This window comes from Cygnus olor, chromosome 4, assembly GCF_009769625.2.
Source record: "Cygnus olor isolate bCygOlo1 chromosome 4, bCygOlo1.pri.v2, whole genome shotgun sequence".
Taxonomy (NCBI): Eukaryota; Metazoa; Chordata; class Aves; order Anseriformes; family Anatidae; genus Cygnus; species Cygnus olor.
This window is the reverse complement of record NC_049172.1, coordinates 75,134,186-75,162,028: the sequence shown is the minus strand read 5'-3', so window position 1 is coordinate 75,162,028 and position 27,843 is coordinate 75,134,186. Positions and strand designations below refer to the sequence as shown.

The window sequence follows — 27,843 nt, the reverse complement described above, 5'->3', positions numbered from 1 at the left end:
TCGCTGGCAATGGCATTTCTTTCAATCAAAATGCACTTTGAGATGGAATGCAAAATAAGTCTTTGAAATAAAATCTTTTTAGGCTTAAAGCACTGCAAAATTCATACTGGATTGTAAGATAGGGGGTTCAGCAAGCACAGAACTGATGCCTTCCATGCAAGTAATTCCTGTTGATTTAAAAAAAAAAAGTAAAATTAACCCTTGGTATAAACATCCCATGAACTGGAAAGCGAATGTGTTCTTTTTCAGAGGTACCAGGTGTTACCAGGTGTTTAATCCCTGAATATCCTCTCCCTCAAAACACAACTTGGCAATTTATAGCAGATCTGAGATTTGTTTGAACTTGGGCTCTGGCAATACTTTTTGGCTAAACATCCAGGCTCTGGCAATACTTTTTGGCTAAACATCCAGATTCACATCTGATGGCCTTTCAACTTGGAGTATGTGAAAATAAATTCAGTACTTGCCCATCTGCAATCCAAGAGGGTAAGAGTTCAGGCCTGCTTCAGAGGGCTTTCTGTCAAGCCATCCTGCTCGTGGGTTTGATGGTCAATTCATACTGCAAGCCTGTAGGCTAAGATGGTGGTGTAGAGGCAGCATGAGAAGTGGCTATGATAATGACGTGTGAGGTTGGCAAGGTTGCTATGGCTAAATTGTGTGTAATGTTGCAGGAGATTTCTCTATGAAACAACAGATGTCATAGCAAGGCCAAGAGGAATGCTGGCCAGAACTGCACAGAGTAGACTGTGCATACCTATTCTGGACTTCATTTGGTTGGCTTATATAAAAGCATAGTTGTTGCATGGTGGTCGGGGTTCTTCCTTGTGCTGTCCTTGGCTTTGCTGGCTGTGCAAATCTGATGTCCCCAGAAAGGCCTCTGACACTCAAAGGCGCTCGTGCTGGGAGATGTCAGCTCTCTAAAATATTCTTCTAGGGGAAAAAAAGCAGAACCCTGCAATTGAATTCAGTCAAATTCAAGATGTGCAGAACAGGAATCCTACAGTGTGGGACAAAGCAGGACATGCTGTGCTGTATATTCTGCTGGGGTTTCCTTTCTTATTAAATGACTTAACAGAAGGAAGTCATAACCCAAATATTCCCTCTTTTGTCTGGAAGAGTTAACTCTGCTGCACAAAAACAATCCAGCGCAGCAGAGTGACCGCACTGAGTGCAACACAAATCCATTTACTAAATGGTGGCTTTCTTGAGGGTTTTGCAGAGTGCCTCTCTAAAGAAGAAACTCTTACACTACTATGGCTTTTTTGATGTAGCAGAGTCCGTTTTGACAAATGCAAGATGCTTATAATGTGTGGCCTTGCTATAGCCTGCATTACACTGCAGCTACCTACTGAAATGGACTTAGACACCAGTTTGGCTTCAGCTGCCTTAGGTTGTGTGAGGATGGTGTGGGCAGGGGGGAGCTGGGTGTAAAACTGCTCACTAACAAAGTGAGCAAAACAGGCTGCACACTTTCCTCCAAAATCTAGGGAAAAAGCATTCGTGGGCTGTCTAGGCCTGATGGCTTTCCTTAGAGATCTCGCCAAGAGGAAAATAACTAGAATAACTGGATCTGGAGCAAAGCTGTAGCAGCAGTGGAGGCTGATGAGTACCCTAGAGGCAAGGCTAAAACCAGGACCCCAGAAAGGTGTTTGGCCCTGGCTGTGCAGGAGAAGAGAAACCCATGTGGCTTCTCCACAGCCAGCTGCTGTAGTGATGCTGAGCTGCTTTTTAAAGCCTCAGAAGCTGGGGGAGATCTGGAGAACAACTCTAAAGAGGAATTGGTGGAAGAGGCCTCTCCGCAGACAGGCTGTCTATGACAGGTCAGGTTTCTTTTAGCTCAAAAATGTCTAGAGTCTGCCCAGGCAACTTTTTGGGCACCTAGAGAAAGTCTGTTACAGATGTAGATGCTTAAAAGTGGCAAATGCTTGTGCTTTGTATGCCTCTGCCTTCCTCTGGAGAGCTGAAAACCTAGAGAGCAGGCTTCAAAGGTCTAAGGCCTGCTCCCAGGCCTGCCTCGATGTTTCTAAGAACTGAGTATTGTGACCAGGCTGTGTCTGCACTGGGAATATTGTGACACTCAGAAGCGACGCCCTTAATTGGGTTCTGCCTTATGGACAGACTTTTTCAATAATAAAATACGGTGTTTCTTGCACACAATTCCTGATTTTTTCACCCCCACCCCAGGCCAGGAAGCTTCAAGCGAATGTGCTGTTCTCAGCTGTGGCTTTGCTCCCTGCTGCTGCTGGCAGGGACGGGCTTTTTTGTCCCAGCAGCAGCCCCTCTGTGGGTGACAAAGGACCAGGGATGGGGGTGTCAGGCTTGTCTGAGGGAGGAAGGATCACCCAGACACATGGCTGGGACAGAGGAGACTGAACTGTGCTCTCATTGCTCTATTCACCTCTTGAACTTGGACTAGCAGCTCTCTCCCTCCATCCCCAACCCTTTTGCCTTTCAGGCTGGGAGAAGGGGGGGGGGGAACTTAATGCAGGAGCTGGGGCACCTCCCTGGGAGATGCTGAAAGGCCAAGCGGCTCTTTCGAGCATTGTTACCCGCTCTCGTGGCTTTGCTGTGCTGTGTGAGCATAGCCCCTGGGGCCATCCCTGCAATGGGTAATTGTTGCAAGCTGAGCCGAAATGCTGTGGCATCCCTCCTGGCCGGGGCTGCCAGCACAAACAGCTTCCCCGGCTGGCCAGGAAGCCGCTGTGGGAGCGCTTCCCCTCAGAGATGCTTCCGGAGGCAGGGGGTCTTCCTGCACAGGGACACTGGCCCTTTTCCAGCTATAGCTGGAGGAGTTGTGCAGCCCAGCACTGTGTGATTCCTGCAGCGTGGGTCCATGCTTGGGGGGTGGGGGGGGAAACCCACCTCTGGGTTGGGATGAACCAACGGGTCTGCTGGGGGTGAGGTAGTTGCAAGGTGGTGGAGTTGGCATGTGGTTTTGGTCTGTCTCCTCCCAAGCAGGGCTGATAAATCACCCTGACCTCAAGTGGTGAGGCTGGAGGCAAGGCCAGCCATGGGGAGTCCGCTTGGTTCGTGTCTTTCTGCATTCCCCTTGGGGTGAGAGGCTCTGAGAGGACTATGAGGCAGATGGTGAAAGCTTGTCCTAGTGCAAGTTTTGCACCTGCTTTGCAACTTGATATTAGTGTGCCATGCTATTGAAGATTAAAAAACAAGATTTATCTGTGCAGTGAGTGGGTTGGGTATAAGGTGCAAGTGATAGTGCATGTGGTCAGGGATCCTCTGGTGTCTGCACTATGGAGAAGTAGAAGGGAAGGGAGGAGGACTTTGGGGATACCCTGGAGAGCTCCTGCACTTGTTGGTCCTGTAGTGGCTCCAAGGGAGTCATAACTTCATGCTTGTAGCACAGCTGCATGTGAAGCAGCCTGTGTCAGCAATGCCTGGGACTCCCAGCCCTCATCTCCTCTTAGGAGCTGCTTGTGGAGAGTTCCTGGAACACACTCAAAAGCTTCTGGTCTCAAATTTATCAAGAGCTTCCAGCTCTGAGGAGCTGGCTCCAAAAGACACAGGTATAAGAAAGTTGCTTATTAAAAAGTTTCCTGTGATTGTGTTAACAAACCATATTCTGAGAAAACAATCATTGCTTCTCCTGGTCTGGGTCTACCCACCTGTCCAGTCTGTTCTCAGGAAGGACTGTGTGGAAGTGTCTGTGCATCTCCCTTTAGGGAAGCATTTAGCTGCAGGAGGCCACTTCAAAGTGTCTCAGGTGCTTCCCCCAGAGCTCCCAGTACTATTCTTTTTGGCTGTCGTGCTTTCTGCCTTCCGAACCATGCTACTGAATGACTGCAGTCACTGTGTGAGTGAATCTTGCTTGGGAGCACAGGTGTTATGCTTTAAGAACCAGACTTTCAGAAATCTTTTGTGTTAGCAACAACTGTTCTGTTAGGATAATCAGTGGACAATTACTTTACCCCTTGAACTTTTGGTTCTGTTGTTCCCATTCACACTGTTAATCAAATCAGTCTTCATTAAATCGGTGCTCCAGTGTCATTACTAGAGCATAATTCACAAAGGGAAGTGGAATGTAAACATGTTACTGAGTCCAGTTTGCTTAACCTACCTAAAATAACCTATCAAATGTGTGTTCCTCCAGGCCATGGTTAATTCTGTTTCAAAGCTGCTGAAGATCTGAATGACTTCACGTGATATGATCTTTATGTGACTTAGGGCCTCTTGGTTACTGGAATTGGAGTGAAAAATTTGTGGCTTACCCAGATGATAGGGGAGGGAGAAAGCACTTACCTCTGGGAGCCAAGGAGAGGTGTCCTCATCTCTTTGCTCCCCCTATTTCGTGAACCTGGTTTGTCTGCCTGTAACATGCAGTGCTCCAAAATGGAGATGTCTGTGCTGCTCCTCCAGCAGCCCTAGGCACCTTTGGGGGGGGTCAGAAAGGCAACAAAGAGGATCACAACCAGCTAGGAATAATAAGAACTTAGCTTTTTTTTCCAAGGTAGAAAAGGTCACGGGAAGAGATTAAAGAGTGCAGTGAATGGTGGGAAATTAAAGGGCGTGATGCAGGTCATTGATTCAAAATCTATCAGAAGACACAGTCACAAGAACAGTTCTGCAAGCTGTTCCCATGCTGTGGGATTTTGGAGGTGCTGAAATGCAGGTGACATCAGAATGACTCCTGTGGAAGGGATGTCTGCTACAGGCTATGGAGCATGGAGGCCCACCTCTAACACTGGAAGTACTTGGTCTTCAGACCTGCTGGAGGCCTAGGATACCCTGTGGGGCCTCTCTGTAGTATGGGTTGCTGGTGCTAAAGCTCTCTTTAGGTATTTGTTGGTAGCAGTTATCCAGGCAAGTGCCCTCATCTGGGTATGGATTTTGTTGGTCAATGGAAGGAGCTGTTCTTAATCTCTCAAGATGCCTTTGTGTTCTGTACCATACCAATCACCGGCAATTCCCATTACGTTCAAAGCTAGTGTATGAGCAGCAATAGAGCCCTAGGCTTCACCTAGCTTTCTCTGCAGGACCAAAACCTTGATGCTGTGTTTGTGGGGGAAGTGTGGCCAGAAACCCTCTGGAGTGGTAAGGAGGTGGGCTGTGACTTTAACTGTCTGCAAGCTGCTCTCTTCCCAAGTTCTTACTAATCTGTTCCTTATGTTTTTCACAAGACTTGCTAAACTGTTTCCTCATCTCTATTGCTTGTCAGTGATCTTAACCTTTCTTAGGGTGGAAGTGTACCAGGTGACTTCCTTTACCTTACAAAGTCAGATAATAGCCTTGAATCTGGCTAGGATGGTGTTCTCAGCGCTTCAATGTGCTCTTTGGAATTGGGACACTGGTTAGTGACTTCAACCTTTCCATGAGCAAGGTTGAAAGCAATCTGGTGACTCAACCCACACCAGATCTAGGCAGTGATAAGTCTGATATAGACTGAAATCAACAGCAAATTGTTAAACAGTTCTGAGCTGGAACGTATACCTTGGGCAATAGGGATAAGACAACAGGTTTTGAACTTCTCAAGGGCTGTCAGATATCACTTATCTGGCTTGAGGTAGTTTGAAATCTAAATTGTTTTTGCTGTTGAGACAGAACCAAACTGTTTGAGGTGTGGACAGGCACAAATTTGTCTGGACACAAACTGCCTCTCCAATCTTCTGCTGAGAGACAGAAACCAGACGTGTGGTGTGTAGGCAGGCTGTCTGGTGGAGGATTGCTCACAGTGAAGATATTTGAAGCTGGGTAGCAAGCTCAGGTCAGCCCTTCAGTGAAGATACCTTGCTAAAACTAACAGGAGCTTTTAATTTAGAAGTGTGGACCAAGAGGGATATCTTATTCCTAACCTGTTGGGCATTGAGTCCTATATCCTGAGGAGGCGGCAAAAGGCCTGGGAAGATGGCATTGTTCAACCGAATATGACCACGACAGGGCTATCAGTGCTCAGTAATCTATGTAGCATTGCTTCAGAGTACAGTAAAGTGTTTTGACTGATACTTTCTTGATTGTTACTGAAACTAGCCTAACCAAGCTGTAGCACACCTTGACAGAAGATGGCTTGCAGTTACCTGATGTTTTGTTTTCTGGTATATAGCTGAAAACCAACAAAAACCTTGTAATGGCAGGCAAGCCCTCTATTCAAATGCACTCCAGGTATCTGCTTTTTACTTCCAGGCTGTAAACAGAGCTGCAAAAGCAGCAGTCTCCCCAGATCTTTCACTCTAAATGCTGTTTTGATTTGCTCCCCTGTTTTTGCCAGCTGACAGCAGCACAGAGCCTGTAGCTTGGACAAAGTGGGAGAAATATCTGAAGGAATAAAGCTATTGTTGACTGCCCCCCAGCTGGGGGAGTGTTGGACAACCAACAACCACCTTGAAATAATTGTGTGGCCAAGGAGGTGGTATATTTGCAATGTCTCACCTAAATGTGTTTCCCTTTCTTTTAGGGAAGGGCAGAGCTAGTTATCTAACATATAACACAAGTGCTTGGCATGTTGTGTATAAAGGTAAATATAGTTTTAGAATTACTGTAGTGTTTTTGACAAGGTGTTTTGCAGATTAGCATATTGGGTACCTGGAAGGAGGTGGGATGTCACTCTTGTTGCTCTGCAGGAGGGATGCTCTGGAAAAGGCATTACTGGACCTCCCCTTCCCTAAAGCCTTGAGCAAGATGGTGTTACGGTAAACTTCATCACTTAAGGACTTCCTCTGCTCAGCAGCATGTGCATTAGTTGGTTTAATGATATCAGCTCCGTGACCCTGATTCTAGTTACTTATTTGGTTCCCAGCAGGTCTCGAGTTCAAGATCTCAATGTTCAGAGACAAAATGATCCAAGGCTGGCACTGTCTCAGAGAAAGATGGGAAGCGATTAGCAGGTTTTCAGGAGGAATGAAATGCTGTGAACAGAGGAGCTGTTTCTAGCTCTGAACTAAAATGCTTCCAAAATGAAACTGCTGTCTGGCTTATGAGGGTGTAAAAATACGCTCTTGTGGGAATAGCAATTCTGGGATGGTCTAAGCTGAATCCAGCTACCTGCCTTCATATCTGTTGGATTTTCTCAGGTGGTACTGGAGTTGTTCAGGAGGTTTAAGGTGTGTGATTTCTCTCATAAGTATTTTTTATTAAGGGAGCACGCAAAAACCTTTAGACTACTGACAGTATTGGGTGATGCAGTGAGGCCAAATGCTGGTTCTGCATCTCTAGCGAAGATAGTACAAAGGAAAACTCCGTCTGTGAGCAGACCCCTAGACTTGGCTGTCTTGGTGTTGAGATCAGAAAGTCACTGAGCCTTCTACAGACCCATCTTTGTGGTAGTTTGAACTGCTTGAACTCTTGTGAACTTGTTGCATAAGTGTCTGCTCCAGACACTTTACTCAGGCTCTTGGTGTAATTTCTTGTCCTGTGCTAGGTCTTCAGGACCTTCTCGCTGGAAGGCTGGTAAAAGGGCAGGGCATGTGGGAGCTCCCCAGAGAAGGAAATTACTGTCAAGTTGCTCTCTGCTTTAATTTCAGTCTTTTCTATCTACTTCCTCAGTGCTCTTAGCCAGGAGCCAGCCTGTCTGCAACAGGAAACCATCTGAATGGGTGACAGCGTGCCAGCATTTCTGGAGGTGGCTTTTGAAGTCTTCTTGCTATCTTCAGCCAGGACACCCAAAAACCTGGAAGCAAAGGACAGGGGATAGGTGTTGTAATCGTAGCTGTCTGTAGAACAGGCTCTGCAGCTTGGCATACACAGGTCTGTCGTGTTGAACATCTCTGAATGCACTTCTCAAATAGGCAAGTAAGGGCTGGTGTCTTTCAGTCTGGGTAAAACTCATTTCTGCTCACTGTTGGGGTGAATATTGTTATAGTAAGGCATTTAAAGGCACTTCATGTATTTCTGCGACCTTGAGTGAAGAATGAGGCAAGGGCAGGGAGAATCGTGGAGTATGGCTGGGCATCTCAAAATAAATGAAAACTAAGTGGCAGAGTTGGCATTAGTCAAGTTTGAAAATCGCAACCTAGATGTCCTGTGGGTTAAGCCTTGTGCACTGAGGATGAATGTGGCCCATTCAACATGTAAGATGTGAAACGATCCAGGTGGGTTACAAACTCTTGACTAGGTAAGAAAAGCTCTTACCAGTAGAGCTTGTAATTGCCTTGAAGTGTTTGTGCACTTAAATGTGATTATATAGCACTGTACAGACACAAGGTTTTGGAGATGAATCCTACACTGAATATCTTGCATCCTTTTACATATAACGCCTTTTTTCTGCCATGAGGAAGTAACTTTATATTCCTCTGGCACAGAACTAGAGGTAAGACGCTGAATCCAGAGATAAGAACCACTTGTTTTCCTTCCAGCTCTGTTTTTTAACAAAAAAAAAGCTCTTGTTTGCTGTATGGCAACCTTTGGGTTTTTCCAGTTTGTGCAGGAATAATAGTCTCCTGGGAGAGGATGGCTAGATTGCAGTCTAACTGGATTAACAGTTGAAAACTTTCCTGCTAGTCAGCCAAAATTACCTTGCTTGGTTTTTGTTCTGTTCTTTTCCAGTTCCTCAGTCTTGAAGCCTATCCACAATTGCTTTCCTCACAGGTCAGTTTTCCGAGAAACTGTAATCATTTTATTGTTTGCTCTCAGGATTTCGTTAAGCTCTGCCAACAACATTGGAGCGAGCACTTCCAACTGCAGTCCTTAAACCTACCTGCCCAATGCTTAATGCCAAACCACGGATCTCAATTTCTCAATTATTTAAGATGGTGACTATTAATACTCAGCTGCTTGATTATGAATACGAATGGGACAAATGTAAGCCACGAAGTAGCTGTAAAAGTCTGGTGGTCTGTCTGCAAGTTTTCGTGGAACTGCTTTTCCTTGAGCCCTTTGTAGACTGGCTGGTGACTTCAAGCTTGTTATTTGGGTACTAAATGCTTAGAAGTTTCCCCTTCTGCCTTACAAAGACTTAAAAGAAAGCTAGAAACCCTAGATAGCTCTGAAACAGCTTCTTCCTTTTATGAAAGGAAAAAGCAGGCTTAATCATCTCAAGAATGGCTTGTCTGACTGCGTGTGTCCTCCTTGAGAACAGCCCTCCCATGGAAAACAGAGCTGCATGGCTGGTGTTAGAAGGGAAAAAAAGCAGCTAGTGTGGTGGTGGGGAAGGTGCAGGTAGGTAGGATCCAGCCTCAGTCAGGTAGATCAGTGACCTGTTGCCTGCCAAGCCTCTGAGCTCCTACAAGAAGGGCTTTTACGAAAGTTAGTTTGTCCTTGCTGGCAAGAAGTCTTGCTCAAAGCTTAGGAAAGCCCTGGCTGAAAATTGGTTGGGTCAATGTGAGCCATGGGTAACTTTCTGTAGAACAAACCATGGACTGAAAACCAGGCCAAGCTTTGAGTTGACTCCCACCTACCTTTAAGACAGTTTTGCAGCATGATTATTTGCGTTTTTCTTCTGGTACTTAATGAAAGTGTACATTCAAATGAAGTCTAAAAGTGTTGCAAATAGCCACTTTTCCTGCTCACCCCTGAGCTTTGTTGCTACTCATAGAGGGAGTAGATAAACCCTTGGTGGTATCAATAACTAATGGCTTTTACTGCAAAAATATAATTATACTGGTATTGAGGTGCTTCCTAATGGTATTAAGGGCTTTATTTATCCAGTTCTCCAGGCAGTGAGACTGCTACTGGTCTAAACAAGTTTTGAAGAACAAGTGCTATCTAATAGCTTGCATATTTGGGTCAGCTGGGCTTTTAACATCAGAAGAGCTTGATTTTGTTTAATCTGGCAGTAGGGAGGGTAACTTTGGGAGCTAGGTTCCAAAATCTTGGGTTTGCTGTTGAGAGGTTCTACTAGTGTTTATGCCAGAGTGATGGTGAGGGCTAAGTGTTGTAAACCACAGTTGGTGATGGTCTGCAACCATATCTCCTGCCTGGGCATGGAAATGAGGCAAAGCTGTGACTGTGTCTTCAGGCAGTGGCTTCTGCAGTCTATTATGCCACTGATCTTCCAGCAGCTGACTAAGTCTTTGATTAATGAGTACTATTTTAATGGCCTGTGCTTCAGTGTGTGCATACCCAGCTACTGCTTTCATGCTCTAATTAGCTCTGAAAGGCTCACTTGTAAGTGGGAGAATTCCTACCCCACATCCATAGGGCTGGAACGGGGTGGATTTTTAATTAAGCACAAGCAGCTCTTAAGGAGATGAATGCTACCTGACTGCTCTGTGCTAGTGTTCCTTCCTGAGGAAGGTGGTGAAGGTGGCTAAGATGTCCTTAGACCTGCCTTGTAGGTGACAAAAGCATGCCTCCATTTCCTAGTGGGAGTAGAGGGCTGCAAACTAAACAGCTGTAGACTTTTCCTTTGTGTCCCAACCAAATTAAGTAGGACTAAACCCTTTTAGCAGCTATCTGTGCCATTGAGGTGCCTTAGTAACCCCTGTGGACTTTGCTTAACAGTGGGGAAAACAGATCCCTGTGTTTCCTTATTGCAGCCTGTAGGTCATGTTGGTGCTAATGGTGGGGAGGCAGAGCCCCAAAATGGTCTGTCCAGGGCTGAGACTGAGCTCCCCAGTTAGCTTGGCTTCATCTGGCGCTTATGCATAAACTGTGTTTTAACAGTGCTTTATATCTGCTCACCTTAAACTCCTGCGTATGGCTGGCCAAGAGGCTCTCCAGTCTTTGCAGGGGCCGGGAATTAGTGTCTGTGTTCCCTTCCTAATAATTGAGCTGAGTCCTGGATTGTCACTACTTGGATTGTGGTGGTGTGTCAACTTTTACTTTCATTTACTGGCTTCTGAAGGCGTGTGTCTTGTTTAAGATTGTCCTGTTGAAGTGGAGGGCTCACAAATGTGAGCAGATGCAATAGCTGATGGATATGTGGAAAGCCTCTGCTCTTAATCCCTGGGAATCCCCCCATGGAAGACAGTGATGCCCCTTTGCAGGAAGGACTGCAGCAGGGATGCTGTGTTTCACATGCTTGGCTCAAACTCCCTGGCTTCTTGTACTTGATGTGTTTCTTAAAATGCCTCTACTACTGCATTGCTTTACCCAATATCCAATTCTGAATCCAATCTGTGCAGTGTCAAAGCTGGAGGTGCCAAATTGCAGTTGCTTAAGTCAGAAAAGCAGTGCATGCCTGCTACTTGTGCCCTACTGTCACACCGCTGGGGGAGGGTGGCACCTCAAGGAGAAGCGAGAGGCTTTTCATGCAACTCAAATTTAATTAAACAAGCATAGCAGACTGCAAATCTGTTTTAGCAGTGAGTAAAACACTATGGGGCTTCGAAGCCTGTTGTGGAACTTGAGTTTTTTTCTGTCCTTGTGTGTTTGCTGCCAGCAATTGTATCTGCTCAGGAAGATGAAAGTCTTCATCCCAAAGTGTGAAGAATCTTCAGAACTGCATCCCAGCATATGATCCTTTTTCCATGTCAGAAGTGGGGGTTTTAGCCTGTTTAAAAATGGTCCCAGTTGCTCTTGACTACCAGTTGCTTTGTGCTGCGAGCCCTCGTGAACCTGCTGCTGAGTCTGTTAAAGTGACTTTGCCTGGGAAATGTTGGGCTTGATCTGTCTTGTTTTCTTCTCTACTGCTTCCTGTGTGCTTTTGCTTGGTATGAAACTGCACCAGTGCCTGGTACCCTCCTCTTCCTGGCCTTGAAGGTGTCAGGTAAATATTTACGTCCGTAGATGTAGTGTGATCTAAGTGGATGTTAGGCAAGGGGCTTTGCAAGTGTGCATAGCTAAGATTTAAGGCTATTCTTCGTTAAGCCTTTAGATGTTGCTGAGTGTTCCTGTTTTTTATCTGTTGCCCTCAGTTGTGTAATTCTTTATTGCTCTATTACATGACATCATCTGGATCTGCTGCTCTAGTCTGTTCTGTGAGCTTCATAACATGTTCAGTTGAGTCTTGGGTAAGGACCATCATTTATTTCTAAATCCATTAGTGTTCTGAAAATAACTAAATAAATGCCACGCTAAACTCCTTATCGCCAGCACGTTGCCTCCAGCAGTAGTGAAAATATTCACATTGTTTGAGTTGCTGCTCAGTGCAAGAGGGAGGTTGGGTTGCCAGTGGCTGGACTAGTTACTGAGGGTTTCTTCTTTAATTTGTGCTCTTGCACAAAAAAAAAGGCTGGCAAGTGTCTTCTCTACTGGAATCAACAATCTCCTAATGCTCTGAGGCTAAACTAAGGCTGAACTCAGCTATTCAGCTGTGGCTCTGTATGAAGCTATTGTGTGTTTATCTCTGCCTGAGACCTACTTAGGCTAGCAGGACTCATCGCATAGCTGTAATGTTTAAGAGGGTATCACTTTCCCACAGTCTTCCCCAGGTAGAAAGCAAAGAACGAAAAAAAATCTTTGTCACCTCTTATGTGACTTGAGAGGCTGGATCTCAGCAGTCCTGCTGTGCTGGTGTATGCCATGCCCTGTAAGGATGGGATGTGTCTCTTCTCCTGCCTGTGCTGGCTGGAGGGAGATGGAGCCCAGGCTGGCCCCTGCTGGTAACTTGCTCTCTGGTCCCTGCTTGCTGCCTGCTTTGGGGTCTGGGGAGCAGTGGTCCAGGCAGAGATGTGGTGTCCTGTTGTTAATGAGCCATGAAACAGATGTGCTTCAACAAGCTCCGTGGAGATGCCCTTTAATTGTCATAGAAAGGTAAAGTGACTCTCAGGTGCTAGTGGCAGGCTGGAGTTCGATTTAACTCCCCACCCTCCCCACCAGTAGCTTACAGCATCATGCTTCCTTAGGGTGCAGACTTCCTTAGGGTGCAGTGCTGGTTTTGAATAGCAGTCAGCACCATTCCTTCAAATGCTGGCTCCAGTCCTTTGCTCAGGTGCTGGAGGATAGCCTATAGCTGTAGGAGCAATGAGTTTTGCAAGTGCATGTGCTGTTGCTCCTCTCCTGAGTTGCTCTTTTCACATCTTCCTTTGCCCTCTTGAGCCTCCCTACTGACTAAAGGGTTGTGCTCCTGCATAAGGGTTCCTGCAAGAGGTGGAAAGCCTTGAGATGGTGTTAGGCTTTCAGGTTAGGTGTTTTCTTGGCATTTCCATGGGGAAGCCTCTCCTGCTTTCCATCTTTTCATGCGTATTTTGCAGGGAGATTGGGAGTCCTAGTGTTGAGGTCTGTTTTGGAGGATACTTTAACCAGAGATGTTTCGATCAGATAGCCAAAAGGAGAGTGCTTGAGGCTAAATTGTCCAGCAGAAGCTTTCAGTGGCCAAAAGTCCACGGCAAACTTGCATTTTACAGGTGGCTCCCTGGGGAGAGATCCAGATAAATTGTTTGCTTCCTAGAGGGGACCACCAAATGTCCCTCTGGCTCCTTTCGTTTCCCTGTGAATTCCCTGTGAAGCCTGACTAATGCGGATGTGAATCTGACCAAGTCTTTTCTTAGTGCTGGGACCCCATCCTTCCAGTAAGGAGGGAGCTTGGCCAGTCTCAGACTGCTTGAGCAAGTGTTGCTTGTGAAATGTCTTGGGGAAATAGGTGGCTGGGTGAGGAGCCAATCTTTGATGTCCTGGCTATGGGGAAGACCTGAGTGTCCCCAGTTCATGGGAAGAGATGTTATTCTTGCGCTGTGCTCTAGGCAGCTTCCAGGTATTGCCAAGTAGTTCCTAGCTAATGTTTTGGCCCTTAAGCCCCAGGCAAGGAGAACAGGGTTTGTTCAGTCCCTGCTGACTGGTGCAATGGGGAGGCAGGATCCTGGCAGTGTTGGTGTCCACCACATGAACCAAACCTTAGTGTTGCAGGTTTCCAGACCCACTGGCCCTATACTCTGCGAACAAATGGGATCTCCATGCTTACAGGACCTTCCAGTCCTTATTCCTGCTATTCCTGCAGAGGTGAGACATAACTGGAAAATTCGTCCACAGAGGACAAGTTTTGTGTTTTTTCCCCTGCCCTAAATCTGCCCTCCTTAGAAGGGTTGGGGCAATGGCTTTGCAGCCAGCTCCTCTCCATCCTGCAGTCCCCTCCTGTGACATTCAGCCCCCTGCCAAGAAGGCAATGGCTGGGTGACTTGTTCCCATTACGTGCTTGCAAGAGAACCCTAAACTTTCTCCTGGAAGTGAGAGCATCTTTCTCTTAAACTAAGGAACTGCATTTAACTTGAGTTCAGGGTAAGGGCTGTGCAGCAAATAGCTGTTTGAGGGCTCTGTCCTGCTTTCATCTCTCTGCTCTGCTTGGTGGTAACACAAGTTGGCTGCATGGCGCTGGCCTAATAAAACCTGCATGCTGGCGTGACTTTTGCCAGGGAGTCTCTGCATCTGGCTCTGGCAGAGCCTGCTGGGGAGGCTGGCTGCTTTCCCTGGCTCCTACCGGTGCCAGGAGGAAATCACCATCTGGGTGCAATCTGCATCACAGGAGCCTGACCTTCCCAGCAGCTGCTGGCCTCAGCGCCAGCCCCGGTCGTTGCTGGCCCTGTGTAGCTCTGAGTGCCTGCAGGAGAGAGCTAGCAGTGCTCAAGGAGCTGTGGGGAGCTGTAAGAAAACAGATCTGCAGCAGGGAGACAAAGGAATGAGCATTTATGTGCCTCTTCATCAAAGATAACTAGTTTCTCCTCTTGTTGGGCTCTGCCAGCTCTCCCCTTCTTAGCTGTGAACATGAGCCTGGAGAGGTGCCACCTGTAAGGAGCAGAGTGCTGTCTTTCTTGTCTTTACAGCATCAGTTGCGTCAGTTTTCTGGGTCAGCTCCTTGTGCTGCTGCTTTGGGAATTCCCCTGGACCCCTACTGCTAAAGGGACTGCTGTGCCTTTCCTTGGGCTTGTTTTGTGACTGCTCCTGTGGTCTTGTCTCCTGTTTGGGTGAGCCTCCCTTAGGGGGAGAGGTGCAGAACAACCCTAGGAGTAAAAGATTTGACTCTTAAGGTATACATCAAGCTACTTTTTCAAACTTGGAGGGACTGATTCAGTTCTGCCTAAGGCTTGTTTGCCTTTGCTGTGGGCTGGAGGATAGGCACCAAGCAGTGGTGACAGCTGGGCAGCTTTCCCCAGTGCCTCAACCTGCAGCTGCTTGAAACTGCAAGGCCACTTGGCCTCCAATACTGAATTTCCTTGTTCTAAAAACAAATCTGGTGCCCCAAAACCACCCTGGGTTGCTCACACCGGCATGCTAGAGCAACTACAAACGCACGCAGTGAAATGGATCTTTTAGTGCTGTGGCTGAGGCTTGTGGCACTCCAGGGGTGAGACTTAAGGGTGTTTGAAGCAAATGGTGGTGGGACAAACCCTTAAACACCTTTCCTAAGGACAAGAGCTGAAGTTCCCACCTGGCTGCTGCTCCCCCAGAGGGGGATTCCAGCAGGACCCTGTGCTCCCTCTGCTGTGCTGCAGCATTTATTGCAACTGCCCTGCAAGCAGAGCTGCTCCCCTGCAGCTGCCTGCACAGCCCACTTGTGGAGCAAACTCATTTCCCTTGAGTCACAGTCAAAGCTGCGGGAGGGACTTAAGGAGTTCAGGGCATGATTTAAAAAGGATAAAACAATTCGAGCTGCAGGTTATGGTAGTGCTTAATTTTTTTGATCCCATGAGCAACTCTGTTTAGTCTTGGCTGGGTCGGGTGCATGGGAATCCCAGCACTATTTTCTGCATGAGTATTGGATAGGAGTTTGTCTGCAATGCTAGGGTCCACCTAGTGTTTCTTTCTGGGCTCCGAGCTCTGTCTCCAGTACTAGCCCACCAGAAAAATCATGGTCTTGGCAAAAGTGTCCAACTAAAAAGCAAATATGCCTGGTATCTGTCCCTGACTTGGACGAAACCCAGGAATCTTCTGCTCAGCTATGTGGCTGATCCTGCTGCATCAGGGAGTTGGGTCCTATATGATTTGGTCATAAAGACAAGGAAAAATCCCCCTTCCAGCTGGATTCAGCCCCAAGCCAGCCTAGGTACAAAGAGCTGCTTCGTGCCAATCAGACACTGAAGAAATAACTTGCTGAGAGGATCACAAACACCCTCCTTCGGGGAGGCTGTCTTTGTTCATCAAGTTATTTTCCTGCTGGAGGCGATTCTCAGATGAGGCTCCTCAGAGGCTGATGGGCTTGGGGTAGGGTGTAATGTGTGCTCCTTGGAGGCAGCTCCCTCTGGGTGACTGTGCTCAGCTGGGCTTGTGGGGACTGCAGAGAGCAGGTCTGGAGCCACTGGGGTAGACCAGATAGCGCCAGACAGAAGATATCTGGTATCTTCTCTGGTGCCTCACATCAAATCAGATAAGCCGATATCTGTGCTCATCTTCTAGAGAGCTATACTGGTGGTGGAGCTAATTTCCAGCAAAGGATACCTGCTGCTGAATAATTCTTCATGGGGGAGTATGGTTTGGCTTGAGGTTTGAAAGGAAATGAATATGGGACCCTGTTCTCCATCAGTAGCTTTGTGCCTTTAGGATAGAGGTCTTGAAGGAATTGTACAAACCTCTGCAGGAGACTTCTGTGAAATACAACCCTGTGAAGTTGTCTGTGTGCTTTGTATCGCCCTACCACTCTGGTTAACTCATGTCCAGAGATGGGTCTTGGTGGTGGAGCCATAGGATGGGTGTTACGCAGCACCACTGTCTGTTAGTGTTGATCTTCAAAAACTGTAAGTGCCTCTGTATGTACTGCTTATTCTAGCCATTTTCCTCCATACCTTGAATTTCAGTTGTGTGTAGCACAGGCTATTGCCTGCTCAGCTGCCAAGGAGCTGGAGGAAGAGCTGTTTGCCCTATATAAAACGCTAGGCTCCCACTTCTAGAAATGCATCCCACTTGCTGGGGAAAAACTAATCATCTCCAGATTGGGATCAAAAGGCAGGAATTTGACTTGAGCATTTTGCCCTCCTGGCAAGGCGACAGCTTGGGAGACTGGGCTCCTGATCACCTTATATAACTGAAAGCAATGCACTCACCTTGTGTGAGGGGTTAATGGTTTAAACTGGCAACCTTTAACATAACATTTAAAATGCCAGATGAATTCTGCAGCACTATCAGAACTTCAGCAGAATCACAAATCACTTAAACTTCAAAATATGCCCTTCCTCCAAAACAAAATAATTGAATGAGAAGTAGATCTACCCCCACTCTTCTTCCCAGGATTTATGGGTGGGAGTGGGCATTTCTTGTGGGCTTAAGGTTGCACTTAGCATTTGAAACAGGAAAGAAGGTGAGCTGCTTTCTACAAATTAATCTAGGTACTAAATAAGCATGAACTTCTTACTCTAGTATTTGCTACCTTGATCTGTACAGTCTCATAAGCCTTTAAAGGGGGGTCAGGTGGGAATTCGAGGTATTTTTTTTGTCTGGGTGTAGTTTGGTATTTAGAGGATGGGGAAGGCTTAGTCTGGATACCACTGCCTTGAGACCAAGATCTGTAGCAATCAAAAGCTAATATGTTTGAAGATTTCTTTACCATCCACCTGGGAGACCCTTCTAGAGGAAGGAAAGATGGGGGAAACAAAACCAAAACATCCTGAGTCAGCCTTCATGGCAGTATAGCTATTCATCCTAACCATGTCATGGCATACCTCCTGGTGACAATGCAAGTGTCCTCTTGCCAGTTTCTAATTGCCACCTCACTTTTATTTCAGCACAAGTGTTAAGTTTCAGTTGCTGCCTTTCTCTGTGAGAAGTTACACCGTGAACATGCAATGGGCTCCTAGCTGAGCCCCTGTTCTCCAGCTCCTTTTTCAGCTCCTGGTGTTGGCACCCCTGTGCTCCTCGAAGAGGGGTTTGAGCAGGGAAGCCAAAACCACCAGGTTGTGAGCAAACAAGATCAGCAACTGGGAAAAAACTCAATTTTCCTGTTTTTTTTTCCTTAAAGCAGAGGCTTGTAGGCTGGGGAGCAGTGCTATATGGTGTGTAGCTGCTTGGGTTTTGTGGAGAAACTTGTAAATCACTGCAGTGCTCCAGGGATTTGCTTGGAAACCTGGCTAGCTGATTTGGACTCACACTCACCTGTGTCAGGCTATCTCGGGGTGTGGGGCCAGAAATAACTGTTCCAAGGGAAGGGGCTTGATGTGCATCATCCCCTGATCTGGGGTCTTTTCTTGGTGTTCTGCCCTGCTTTGGGGTTACTAACAGCATCGCACCTGGCGATGCTCCGGCAGCATCGCGCCCCTGGAAAAAAACAAACCCATTTTGTAACAAATCTCAGCCTTGGAGTTAAGTGTGGGGAAGGGGGGGGAAAAAAGGAAATGGCATGAGATGGTGGTGTTTTGAAAGCGGCTGGGAGGGCGCTAGGACCCGGCGGGGTGTGCCCGCTCCGTCCCTTCCCCTTGCAGCCGCCCGGGGACTTTCAGTTTTGGCTGCGCTGCCTCTTTTTTTTTGGGGGGGGGCGAGCAAATAAAAAAAAAAACAACAAAACAAGGCCGAAACCGCGAGAAAAGTTTCCCCCCAAGTGTGTCAAGATGGTGAAGACGGGATGAGAGGAAAAAGCGAGGCAGCCATGGCAGCGAGAAGGGTTTTTCACCTCCAGCCCTGCGGTGAGCAGCCAAGGTGGCAGGAGCGGGGCAGGCACCAGGGGGTGGATGAGTTCCTACAGCTGGGGGCTGCGGGGGGGTCCCTGCTTGTGTCCCTGCTTTGCTTTTGACTTTTTTCCCCTCCCCACAGCGGTGGTTGCATTTGCAATGGGATGCGATGGGGAGGGTGGGCTGGGGGATGCGTGTGTTGCTGTCCTGGGGGCTTGCTGTCCCTTTTTCCTGAGGGCTGGGGGACAGGACAGGGAGGGTTGGTGGTCCCATTGCTGCATGGGGGGCTTGTATGGGGTTGCCTGTTAGCTGTGAGGTGGGATGAGATGCTGTGGGTTGGGGCTCGTTGGGCAGCTTCAGCCCAGTGGGCATGAGTACGGGGCAAAGGGACTAGAAGAGGAGAAGGGAGCAAAAGGGACTAAAGGAGGAGAAAGGAGCCATCCCAGTTTGGGGCTGTTTTTGCTCTGGGGAGTTCTTCTGACCACTTTTGGTATCGGGTCAGTGGCTGGTTTGGGGAAGGAGGGCACAGTGCAGTGTTGGCTCTGCTTGGGTATGTCGCTTGCGGATGCGGTTGCTTGACTTTGTGCTGGTAATGGGGGCAAAGACTGCAACAAAAAGGTGAAATCACACAGCTGAACCAGCAAAAAGGGCTCGGGCAGCCGTGTGTGTTGGCAGGACCCCAGCCATCTGTCTTGGAAATGCAGCTTTGGAAGGCTGGGAGAGGGGGGATTTACGTGAACTTCAAAACGCGCTCGCTTCTTGGCTCTGGCTGAACTTTTAGGTTATCTTGTAAAGTGCCTCCCCCCGCTGCCCTACCAAAGGAAGCACTTCCTTCATCAGCATGGCTGCGGTCGTGCTGGCTTTGCACTGAATTAAGGGACAGGGACTTGAGTTTGTGTGTGGGGAAGTTTGTTCGGGAGTAAAAGCAACTGTAGGTGGCACACCAGCTTTGCCTGCAAAGCAGCTGGTGGGAAAACGGTTCTCGGGATTCGTGCTGGGATCTTGTCTTGGGGAGGATTGTATGTCACCCACCCCGGCTTGAACTGAAGCAAACTTTCCTTTTCCTTATATTCTTCCTCAAAACTCTTCTCTAGTGCTCTTTTTCATGTCCCAGACTATCATTCAGAAGACCTGATGGTGCAGGCTGCCTGACCATCAGCAGTGCGCACGTGAACAGTGCCCGTTAGGAGCATACAGATTCCTTTCCAAGCTGCTGCGAGGTCTGATATGTGCAGGATTTCTCTCTAAACCTGTAAGCTTTCTCTAGGTGTAAGCGCAGCCTTGTCCTTCCTGTACAGTTATGGCCTGCCAGACTGCAGCTGGAGCATGGGATAAATTATTTGAGTGGGGAAATCCTGAGGTATCTCACCTGGGCTGCTGCTGGAGTTGGTTTTATGGCCATTTTCGTGAAAACTAGAAGGAAATGGTGATGCAAGGCTTTTAGTCCTGTCTACGCTGCGACCTCAGTCATTGCCACCACCCTGTGCGCTGCATGCCGCTGCCTCCCTGCCATAACAGAGGCATGTTGGCTAACCCAACTCAGGCAGAGCCCTCTAGTTCTGAAATATCTGTGGCTTTGATGCAGTTGCCACTCCGTAAGAGTTACGTACCACAGAGGAAGTTCCTCGCCAGCTCTCACGTCGTTCCTTGGCAGTTTGAACATTTCAGCTTGTTTAAATGAGCGTAGCTGGAAATAGGAGTCGGGATTTTAGATGCTGTGCTTGCTTGACTCCCACAGTGGTATAAGATCTATATGGAAACGCAGAGCCTGGACTTACGGTAAAGCTGGACTTCTAGTAAAGCTGCAGGGAATCAGTCGAGGCTGTAAATAGTCCTTAAAGCAAGCTTCATTTTTCTGTTGAGTCAACGGGAAACAAGAGGGCTTTAAAATAAAGGAATCCAAACCAGAAGCATTGTGTTGTTTCCAAAGTAGGCTTTGGTGGAGAAGTTTGATATTTTTGCTAACGGGAGCTTGAGCTTAGCTGTGAAGTTTGATTTTAGTCCTGAGTCATCAGATTTTTTTGATGGGTGCCCTGTCACTTGCCTGGTTGACCCTATGTAACACAAACCTCAAACCTTGTCCTTGCAGAAGTGTGGTGATGCTTTGTGTGTGCGCTTCATGCCTCAAGACAGGTGTGAAATCAAAATGAAGGGGAAAGCTGTTTTTCTCTGGTTATTCCAATGTGATTTAGGTGTCTCTAGGAAGCCCCAGTGGTTGCAATCCAAAAGCTTTCTATTTCTGCACCTTGGGTGACACTTCAGCTACCAAGAATTCTCCTCGTGCAAAACCACCTCTTAAAAAAAAAAAACACACACCTCTTAGAAAAGTCCCATTTCTGTCTGTAGGGCTTCTCTGGAAGTAAACAGCTCCGGGACGCCTTAATGACTTGTCATCGTGAAGTTGTCATCCACCCTCTAAATGCACAAACTGCTGCCAAGTGCTCCAGCAGATATCCAGCATGTGTTAAATCTAAGCTACCTTTGTGGCTGCTGCTAGAAGCAGCTGGGGTGCGGTGTGATGCCGTTGCTGCTGGGGTTAGGGAGTGTGCTGTGAAGGATGAACCACACTAAGGGTGAAAATTAGGAGTGCTGAGCCTGTTCCTCCAAGTTCATCTGAATCTGAGCGGTGTTTTGTGACCCTGAGGTCCGCAAAGCAGCTCCTTCAGGAGTTAGCGCTGGGACCTGGCAAAATGGAATTTTTTAATTTACTTCTCTTAGCGTGATAGAACTTTCTAAATATGATCTAGCATAAGCTCCCTGTAAAGCCTTGTCACTGAGCACGGTGCCATGCTGGCCCGGGAGCAGAGCGCTGCAGGCTTCGGCATCTGTCGGTGCTGGCTTTGATATCAAAGCGCTTAGCTGTCACTTGTAACTTCATGGGTTTTTCTGTTCCCCCTTTCTAAATTCATCCTTGGCTCTGACTTGCAATTAAATAAAGGCTGCATAAAGGGCTTCAATCTAATTCTGCCTGCCTGTTACCGAAGAAGGGTCTGCTGGACGGACCGGTGGGAGCTGTGCCTTGGGTAGGACACCAAGGGAACGGAGGCCACTTTGATTTATTATGGATGCTGTGCAGAGAAACTGCAAGAAGGGTGGGGGGGATAAAAGCATAAAAACATGATATAAGCCACTGGATGGGGTAACACTGATGCTCTTTATACTGGGGCAGGAGCTTTCTTCCCTGTGGGTGTTTTTTTTGGCTGCTCAGGTTTGGGGGACCTGATGCAAACTGCAGCAGAAGGGCTCCCAGGGCTGGAGCTGTGCACCTCTGTGGCTGTTCTGTGGGGGGATGGATGGGGACAGGTGATGGTAGGAGCAGAGGGGAAAATAAATTTGAAGCTGGTGGAGGGAAGATCTCAGCTGGGCAGCTTTTGTTTTGAGATGCTGTGAACAGCAAAGGTGATGGGGTGAGTTATTGGGGGTGCTACCCGCTGGTGAGGGCAGAGGAGTGGAAAGGAGGGGCTGAAGCTGAGAAGCCCACCAAGATTTGGGGGGGCTCTAAAGACGGGGTGGTGGTGAGGAGGGAGGCAGTGCACATAGGATTTGGTTGGATGTGTGTTGGTGTGCTCTCCTCTCTGGACTTCTTGGTGTCAGGGCAGGTGCTGGCACCCCACAGCAGCGGGGGCTGCTGCTTGGGCTCACCTCTGGGGGGGGGGTATCACCAAACCCACCCTGTGGGGTGCTGTGTCAAGCTTATTCTTCATCTCACCCGCTGCCATCTCCTTCTCCAGGAGTTAAATGCCTCCTCTCCCTGCTCCGAGCCTAATTGCGTCCCCAGGGTTTAGCACGCGTGTGTTTGTTTTATTCAACGCGCTGGCTGTTCCCACCGGAACAGGCAGATTTTTTTTAGGGATTGGGAGTTTTTTTGCTTATTGTGCACAACAAGCTACAGCCCAAGATATTCATTGGGGGTGGAGGGAAGGAATTGTAGTAATGCCAATACTTCTTGAATATTATAAACCTGGCTTATCAGCCCGACGCAGGGCTGGAATTTGTCTCTTCCTGTGCTGCATCTCTGCTTTCTGAGAGACGCGTTTAAATAAGGGCTGGAGACGCAGCCTTTCCAGTGTGCTCTGCTAGGCTGTGACAGCAGGAACGGAGCTTCTTGAGAGGCTCTCCTCTCTTTCTTTTCGCATTAATTCCTCTCCAAAAAGGAACTTCTTGGGGAGAAGGCTCTGAGACTGCATGTCCCAACAGTACCAGCTGCAGGAGGTGAAGGGAGACGCGGTTTGCTTTGTACCTGGCTCTCCTCTCTTCTCCGTCCTCATGGAGCCAGCTTCTTTCTGCTACCCCCGGCTCACCTTCCTCCGCTCGCCCTATGGCCAGTTTGGGGCGAGCGCTGACTCTTCGCAGGATTTGGCCCCGTGGCCGCAGCGCCTGGTGACACAGAGATGGACCGGGGCAGTGGACGGTGCGTGAAGGGCTTGGAGACCAGAGGGTGGTGGTTTGGGGAAGCTGAGAAGCCCACCACGATTTAGGGGGGGCTCTAAAAGTGAGGGTGGTGAGGAGGGAGGCAGCACATGTAGGATTTGGAGGATGTGTTGATGTGGTTGTGTTGGTGCGCTCTGTTTGCTGGGCTTCTCCGGGTGGTGCTCGCTTGGCTGCTGTCACCTCCACCAGGGAGCAGCTCCGGTCCCTGCTGCACCCTTGTCCCCCCGGCAGGCTGGCCAGGGGTGCTGATAAACAACCTCAGCGCAGAAAAAAATTAAAAATAGAAAGCAATCATAGCCAGCCTTTTGTTTCATAAGCTTGTTTGCTCGCCGAAATGAATCGGGCAGCGTTTGAAACCTGAAATACCTGCTGGAGGCTAGGCGGGCTCGTCTCACCTTTAGGACTGTGATGCTTTCAGCTCTGGCTTCTTAAACTTAAAGTGAAGGTATCAAGTGTGGGGATAGGTGATTAAGCTCCTTTATTGCAAATTTTTCTTCTTACAAGAAAGTGCATTAGGTATATCAGCCTGATTCAGGACTGTACATGTTGCATTATTGCGAATCTGTATGGGGAAACTCAGAAAATCCTGCTGTTAGGAGCTGAGACCACTTTAACAGTTGATCCTGACGGTTTATGTTCTGCAAAAATTTTTCTGGGGAAGGCATCACTCAGATATCACCCAGATCACTCTGAGATGAGGTCCTGAGCAGCCTGGTGCAGCTTTGAAGGCAGCATTGCCTGGAGCTAGCAGCTGGGCTGGGGACCTCTTGGGTCTCTTCCACCCTCAAAGCCAACTTCCCTTACATCTTAATAATGAGCTGACCGTGATGCTCCTTACCTGGAGAACCTTGTCAGGTGGCAAGGAAAAAAAAAATAAAAAATGGAGGAGATGGGATGAGCAGTCTCAGCAGAGAGAATGCGTGGGAGGTGTTTAAAAACATGTACTGCCTGTGGTTTCGTGCAGCGGAAACAAGTCTGTAGCAGGGACTGAGGACGGGCGATGTGGCTCTGAATCCCGCCGCGGAAAGCGATGCCTCTTCCCCAGCTGTGCCCTGTCTCGCCTTGCTTCGCACTGGGAAGTGTTTGCTGCCTCCTGGTAAATATATGATCACTGGGAATTTTTATTTAAATCATGCTAATCAGAGTTGCTGTAAGGGATTCGGAGATGGAAGTGACCCAGGCGTGCCAGTGTTTGGAGAACTTGTTGTTTATTTTTTTTAGGGCTCTGCCTTTTCTAAGGTTGGCTTGATGTTGCTTTAAGGAGTTGATGTATTCCCCCCCCTCTTTTTCCTTTTTTTGGCCAGAATAGACCATTCCCCTGTGGGCTTTAAGTATCCAGCCGGGGGAGACTTGGCTTATTGTTATGAAAATGTTGAATTGTGAGGAAAGTGAAGCAGTAGAATAGACTGGAGAGGGGGGGAGAGGTTGTGGCATCTTCCCTCTAAAGCTTTTTAGGCACTGCTTGGCTGAATGCTGGGCTGACAGGCTCGGGTATAAACCTCCTCGGATGAGGTGAGGTCTCTCCAGCTCTATCTTCAGCAACTTGCTGTTCCAGACTTACTGCCCTGGTTCTCATTCCCTAATGAAGGCTCCTCATCTGCTTCTGTATGCCTGCATTAACCCTTGCCTGTGCTGGTGAGCTGTCAAGCTGGATAGCTTGGGGGGGGAGGGGGGGTAAAAAACCCATTGCAGCCCAGCTGTGCAGTCGGGCATGCAGTGTGGTCAGAGCACAGCAGCTATGTCTTTAAGAGACTTGCTATATCTACCTCTCGGCAGCAGTTTCTCCCCCCCCCTTCATCCTGCATCTTCGCATCCTCTTGTTTCCCCTGCACTGCTGTCTGTAAGGTGCAGTATCTTCTGTCTTCTCCCTTCACTTTAGCCTGGTTGCCACAAAGCCTCATTTAAGGAGGCGCACGGGCTTTCTGCGCACAGCATCCAGCAAAAAGCACTGGCTCCGGAGCGCAGGCTGGCTTTAATCCTTGGCTTTCCTCCTTGCTCCCAGAGGCGAATAGCTCGGAGAGGCGGCGGATCGGGGTGGCTGGAGGAGGAAAACCGAAGCCCAGCGTGGCTGCGGTGGCATGAAGTGAAGGCGTGAAGTTAGCGGCTTGCTGGCATCTCCGCCCTGCTCCGGGAGCAGGACTTGGAGGTGCCCGGCTGGGAGCTAATGGGTTGCCCTCTCACTCCACCCATCCGCTGCTCGCCAATTGGAAGTGAGGGAGAAAGATGCTCCGGATGGATTAATATTGGAGCCGTTGAACAAGCACGAGCCATTGCCGCCTCGGCCACCTGAGCAAGTGGGGTGTGGGATCGAGATTTGGGATCGAGCGTGCTGGCTTGGGGGGGAGCAGCGAGGAGAGGAGCGGGGGCTGTTTGAGTGTGAACAGCATCTCTGCTACAGAAGTAGTGCAGGTAAGTTGTGGTCTGAACGAATGCTGAAGCCCTGCTGCTGCTGGGTGATGCGTTTGGACAGGAAATCCAGAAAAGCAGCCCTGCCAGCTCTTTAATTATTTAACTCGCTAAAGTAAGGCAGTATTTTCAGTGGGCTTTGCTGCTTGGTGATGCTATCTGTTGCCAGTGCTGGATATCTCTGTATTGCTGTGCTTAAGGATGGAGAATACCTTTTGAATTCAGTTTACATTAACCAGAGCGCTGCCTTCCAGGGTTTGAGTTCAGTTTCAAGATATGCATGGGGAGATGAGTGAAGATATCTTACCTGTTCTTTTTTTTCCTCTGAAATTAATGCTAAAACATCCTAACAGCCTGTCAGAAGGGCTTTACATACTGATGGTTCATGTGGGGAAAGCACAGCGCTGAGTGAAAACAACGTGCATGTATGTAATCTGTCTGAAATGCTAGCAAGCATCATCCCTGTTGTTGTAGCCATGGAAGCCATGTAGACGAACCGTAAACAGTGTCCTACTGAATAACACCCTACGTGCATTGTCAGTCAGCAATGATTTCATCTCTGGACCAGAGTGTTTTTATTTCGGGTTGATGATATAGGGCAAAAACCAAGCTGGTGCTGCTGGATTCCCCCTGCTCATGTTTGCTGTTTTGTGGCTCTTTGATATAGAAACTGTACGGGGTGATTTGTGCCATCCTACCAAGTCTGTTGTGATTTGAAATCCCTGTCTCTGTGGAGAGGACTGAGGCTGCAGAGGGCAGCTCTACTACCTTTTCTATATCCCTTAGGCTGTTTCTGCTTTTAATCTTGGAGGTTTTTACTTTCAGCGTCGTCTGGCATCACAAATACTGAAGTTTTTGGTGACCAGGTGGCCCATCACTGCTCTGCTTCTGTGTCTTTCCATGTACAAGCACAGACCTTGGTTTTGATCCTGTGGCTTTGAGGTGGAGAGGGTCTCCTGTCCTGTCCAGGTATCCTTTGGGTGCTGGATGTGGGAAGAGGTGCAGGATTAACTTTGGTACAAAGCACTATTTTCTGTCTTGGTGGCAGTGAGATGGAAGATAAAAACTTTGTGGTAATGCACGTTGTGTTCCAAAACATGATCCTGGTCCCCTGGGGGGATACTGCACCTGCTCCTGGAGCAGCACTTCCACCTGAGGAAGGTGGAACCGGAGGTGTCTGTAGTTACTTGTTTATACCTTGTAGCTGCTGAATTGTTGCAGTATTTAATGCAGACGAAATATTGCAGGGAATGTCTCTGTTCCTCTGAATAGCTCTGAGTGGGTGAAATTTTATGGACTCTTAACCAAGTTTGTGTTTTATGTGGTACAGCTGTGGGTACGTGGCAGGTGGTGGCCTCTGGAAGGACCTGCCTGTCCAGGGAAAGCATTTCAACAAAAACATCAAAAACACCTTTTTCAACCTGTATCCAGCCCTGAACAAGACTTGGGGCTGTTGCTGTATCTCCTCCGATTAAGAGTAATGAGATTCTTCTGATAGGGCCCTGTAAGCGAAAGAGCTGTCTGGAAAGCTGTCAGTAAGAGTTAAAGCTTTCTAAATTATTTAAATGCTTCAGGAAAAGTGTACTGAAGCCTCCACTGGTCTGTCCTTGGGTCTTTGCCAACTTGTGGGATCTCCGGAGGTATTTGTTTTCACTCCTTTCTGTGTAGTGCTCTTGCAAGAAATCCTTGTGAGTCTTAAATCATTGTTCTAGAGGGCCCAGCAAAACAAAACCTTGGAGGGGGAAAAAATGATAATAGCCCAAATTCTTCATCTGGCAGCCAAACCCCAAAGTGTCCTTGTTCCCTGGCTCCTCGACTTGTCCTGCTCACCTGCTAAATGCTGGCCAAGAAACCTGGCTGAGGAGGGGGAAGAGATCCCATCAGCGAAGCAGCTGCAGAGCTCTCAGTTTACGGGGTCGTTTCCTCTTGCAGCTCACCTCTGGGAGGCACCCTTGGATATTGATTGCTTGGGGCGGGTTAAATTGTGATGAGCCAACCTGGACAGCCTGGTGCTGCTGGTAAATCCAAGCACCACTGACACCAACCTTGTGTTTTTTGGGGGGAGGAGGTCTCATAGCTGTCACTGCTGCAGCTGGCAGTTTTTTTATTAGGTTGTTTTATTGCCATGGGTGCTCTGGAGGAAGCTGGGGAGGGGATGAAGAGGGGAGAATTTTTCAGTGCAGTGAGGAAAATGCTTTGCTTTGAAAGCAGACATGTCTGATCCCCAAGCTTGTGTGTGGGTGTGTTTGCCTGGGAGTGAGCAGGCAGGAGGGATGCTTCCTGCTCTATCCTTTCAATATCATGTTTTCTATTTCCACAGCCAGCAACTGTGAAAATGAATCCTGAGGTTTTGTTTACTGGAGCAATCGCGGCATGATTTAAGACCTCACACCACTTTCTGTATCAGAAGAATGTCCAGCTCCTTGCATATAACCCGTGATTAAGTGCTTTAGTGCTCCCTGAGCTGTGAAGCCATAAAGTCCTTTCCTGTCTGGATCAGGACCAGCATCCTGGGGTGGCTGTCCTGTGCTGGCGCTGTAGCTAGACCCAAAATATTCCTGCACCGTGGGTTAGCCTGGATGTCAGAGGGCTGGTGGTGTCCTCCAAAACCTAATGAAATTGTTTTCTAAGGGGATTTAGGGCTATTAGC

At 48.2% G+C, this 27,843-nt stretch overlaps 1 protein-coding gene across 7 annotated transcripts in view; it reads left to right on the top strand.

Annotated features, from left to right (window-relative positions):
• SLC4A11 (solute carrier family 4 member 11) overlaps positions 1–27,843 on the top strand; it is a 140,563-nt gene that overhangs the window by 25,098 nt on the left and 87,622 nt on the right. For 2 of the 7 annotated variants that reach the window (XM_040555158.1, XM_040555157.1), the window contains exon 1: positions 18,154–18,371. The exons of 1 other annotated variant lie outside the window; for it this stretch is intronic. In XM_040555158.1, the coding sequence (XP_040411092.1) occupies positions 18,311–18,371 (61 nt within the window). In that variant the 5' untranslated portion in view covers positions 18,154–18,310. Of the gene's footprint in view, positions 1–18,153; positions 18,372–22,385; positions 22,768–23,744; positions 23,884–24,968; positions 25,197–27,843 lie in introns of those variants that run through there. 4 more of the 7 variants (XM_040555154.1, XM_040555155.1, XM_040555159.1 and 1 more) reach the window with 4 other exon arrangements.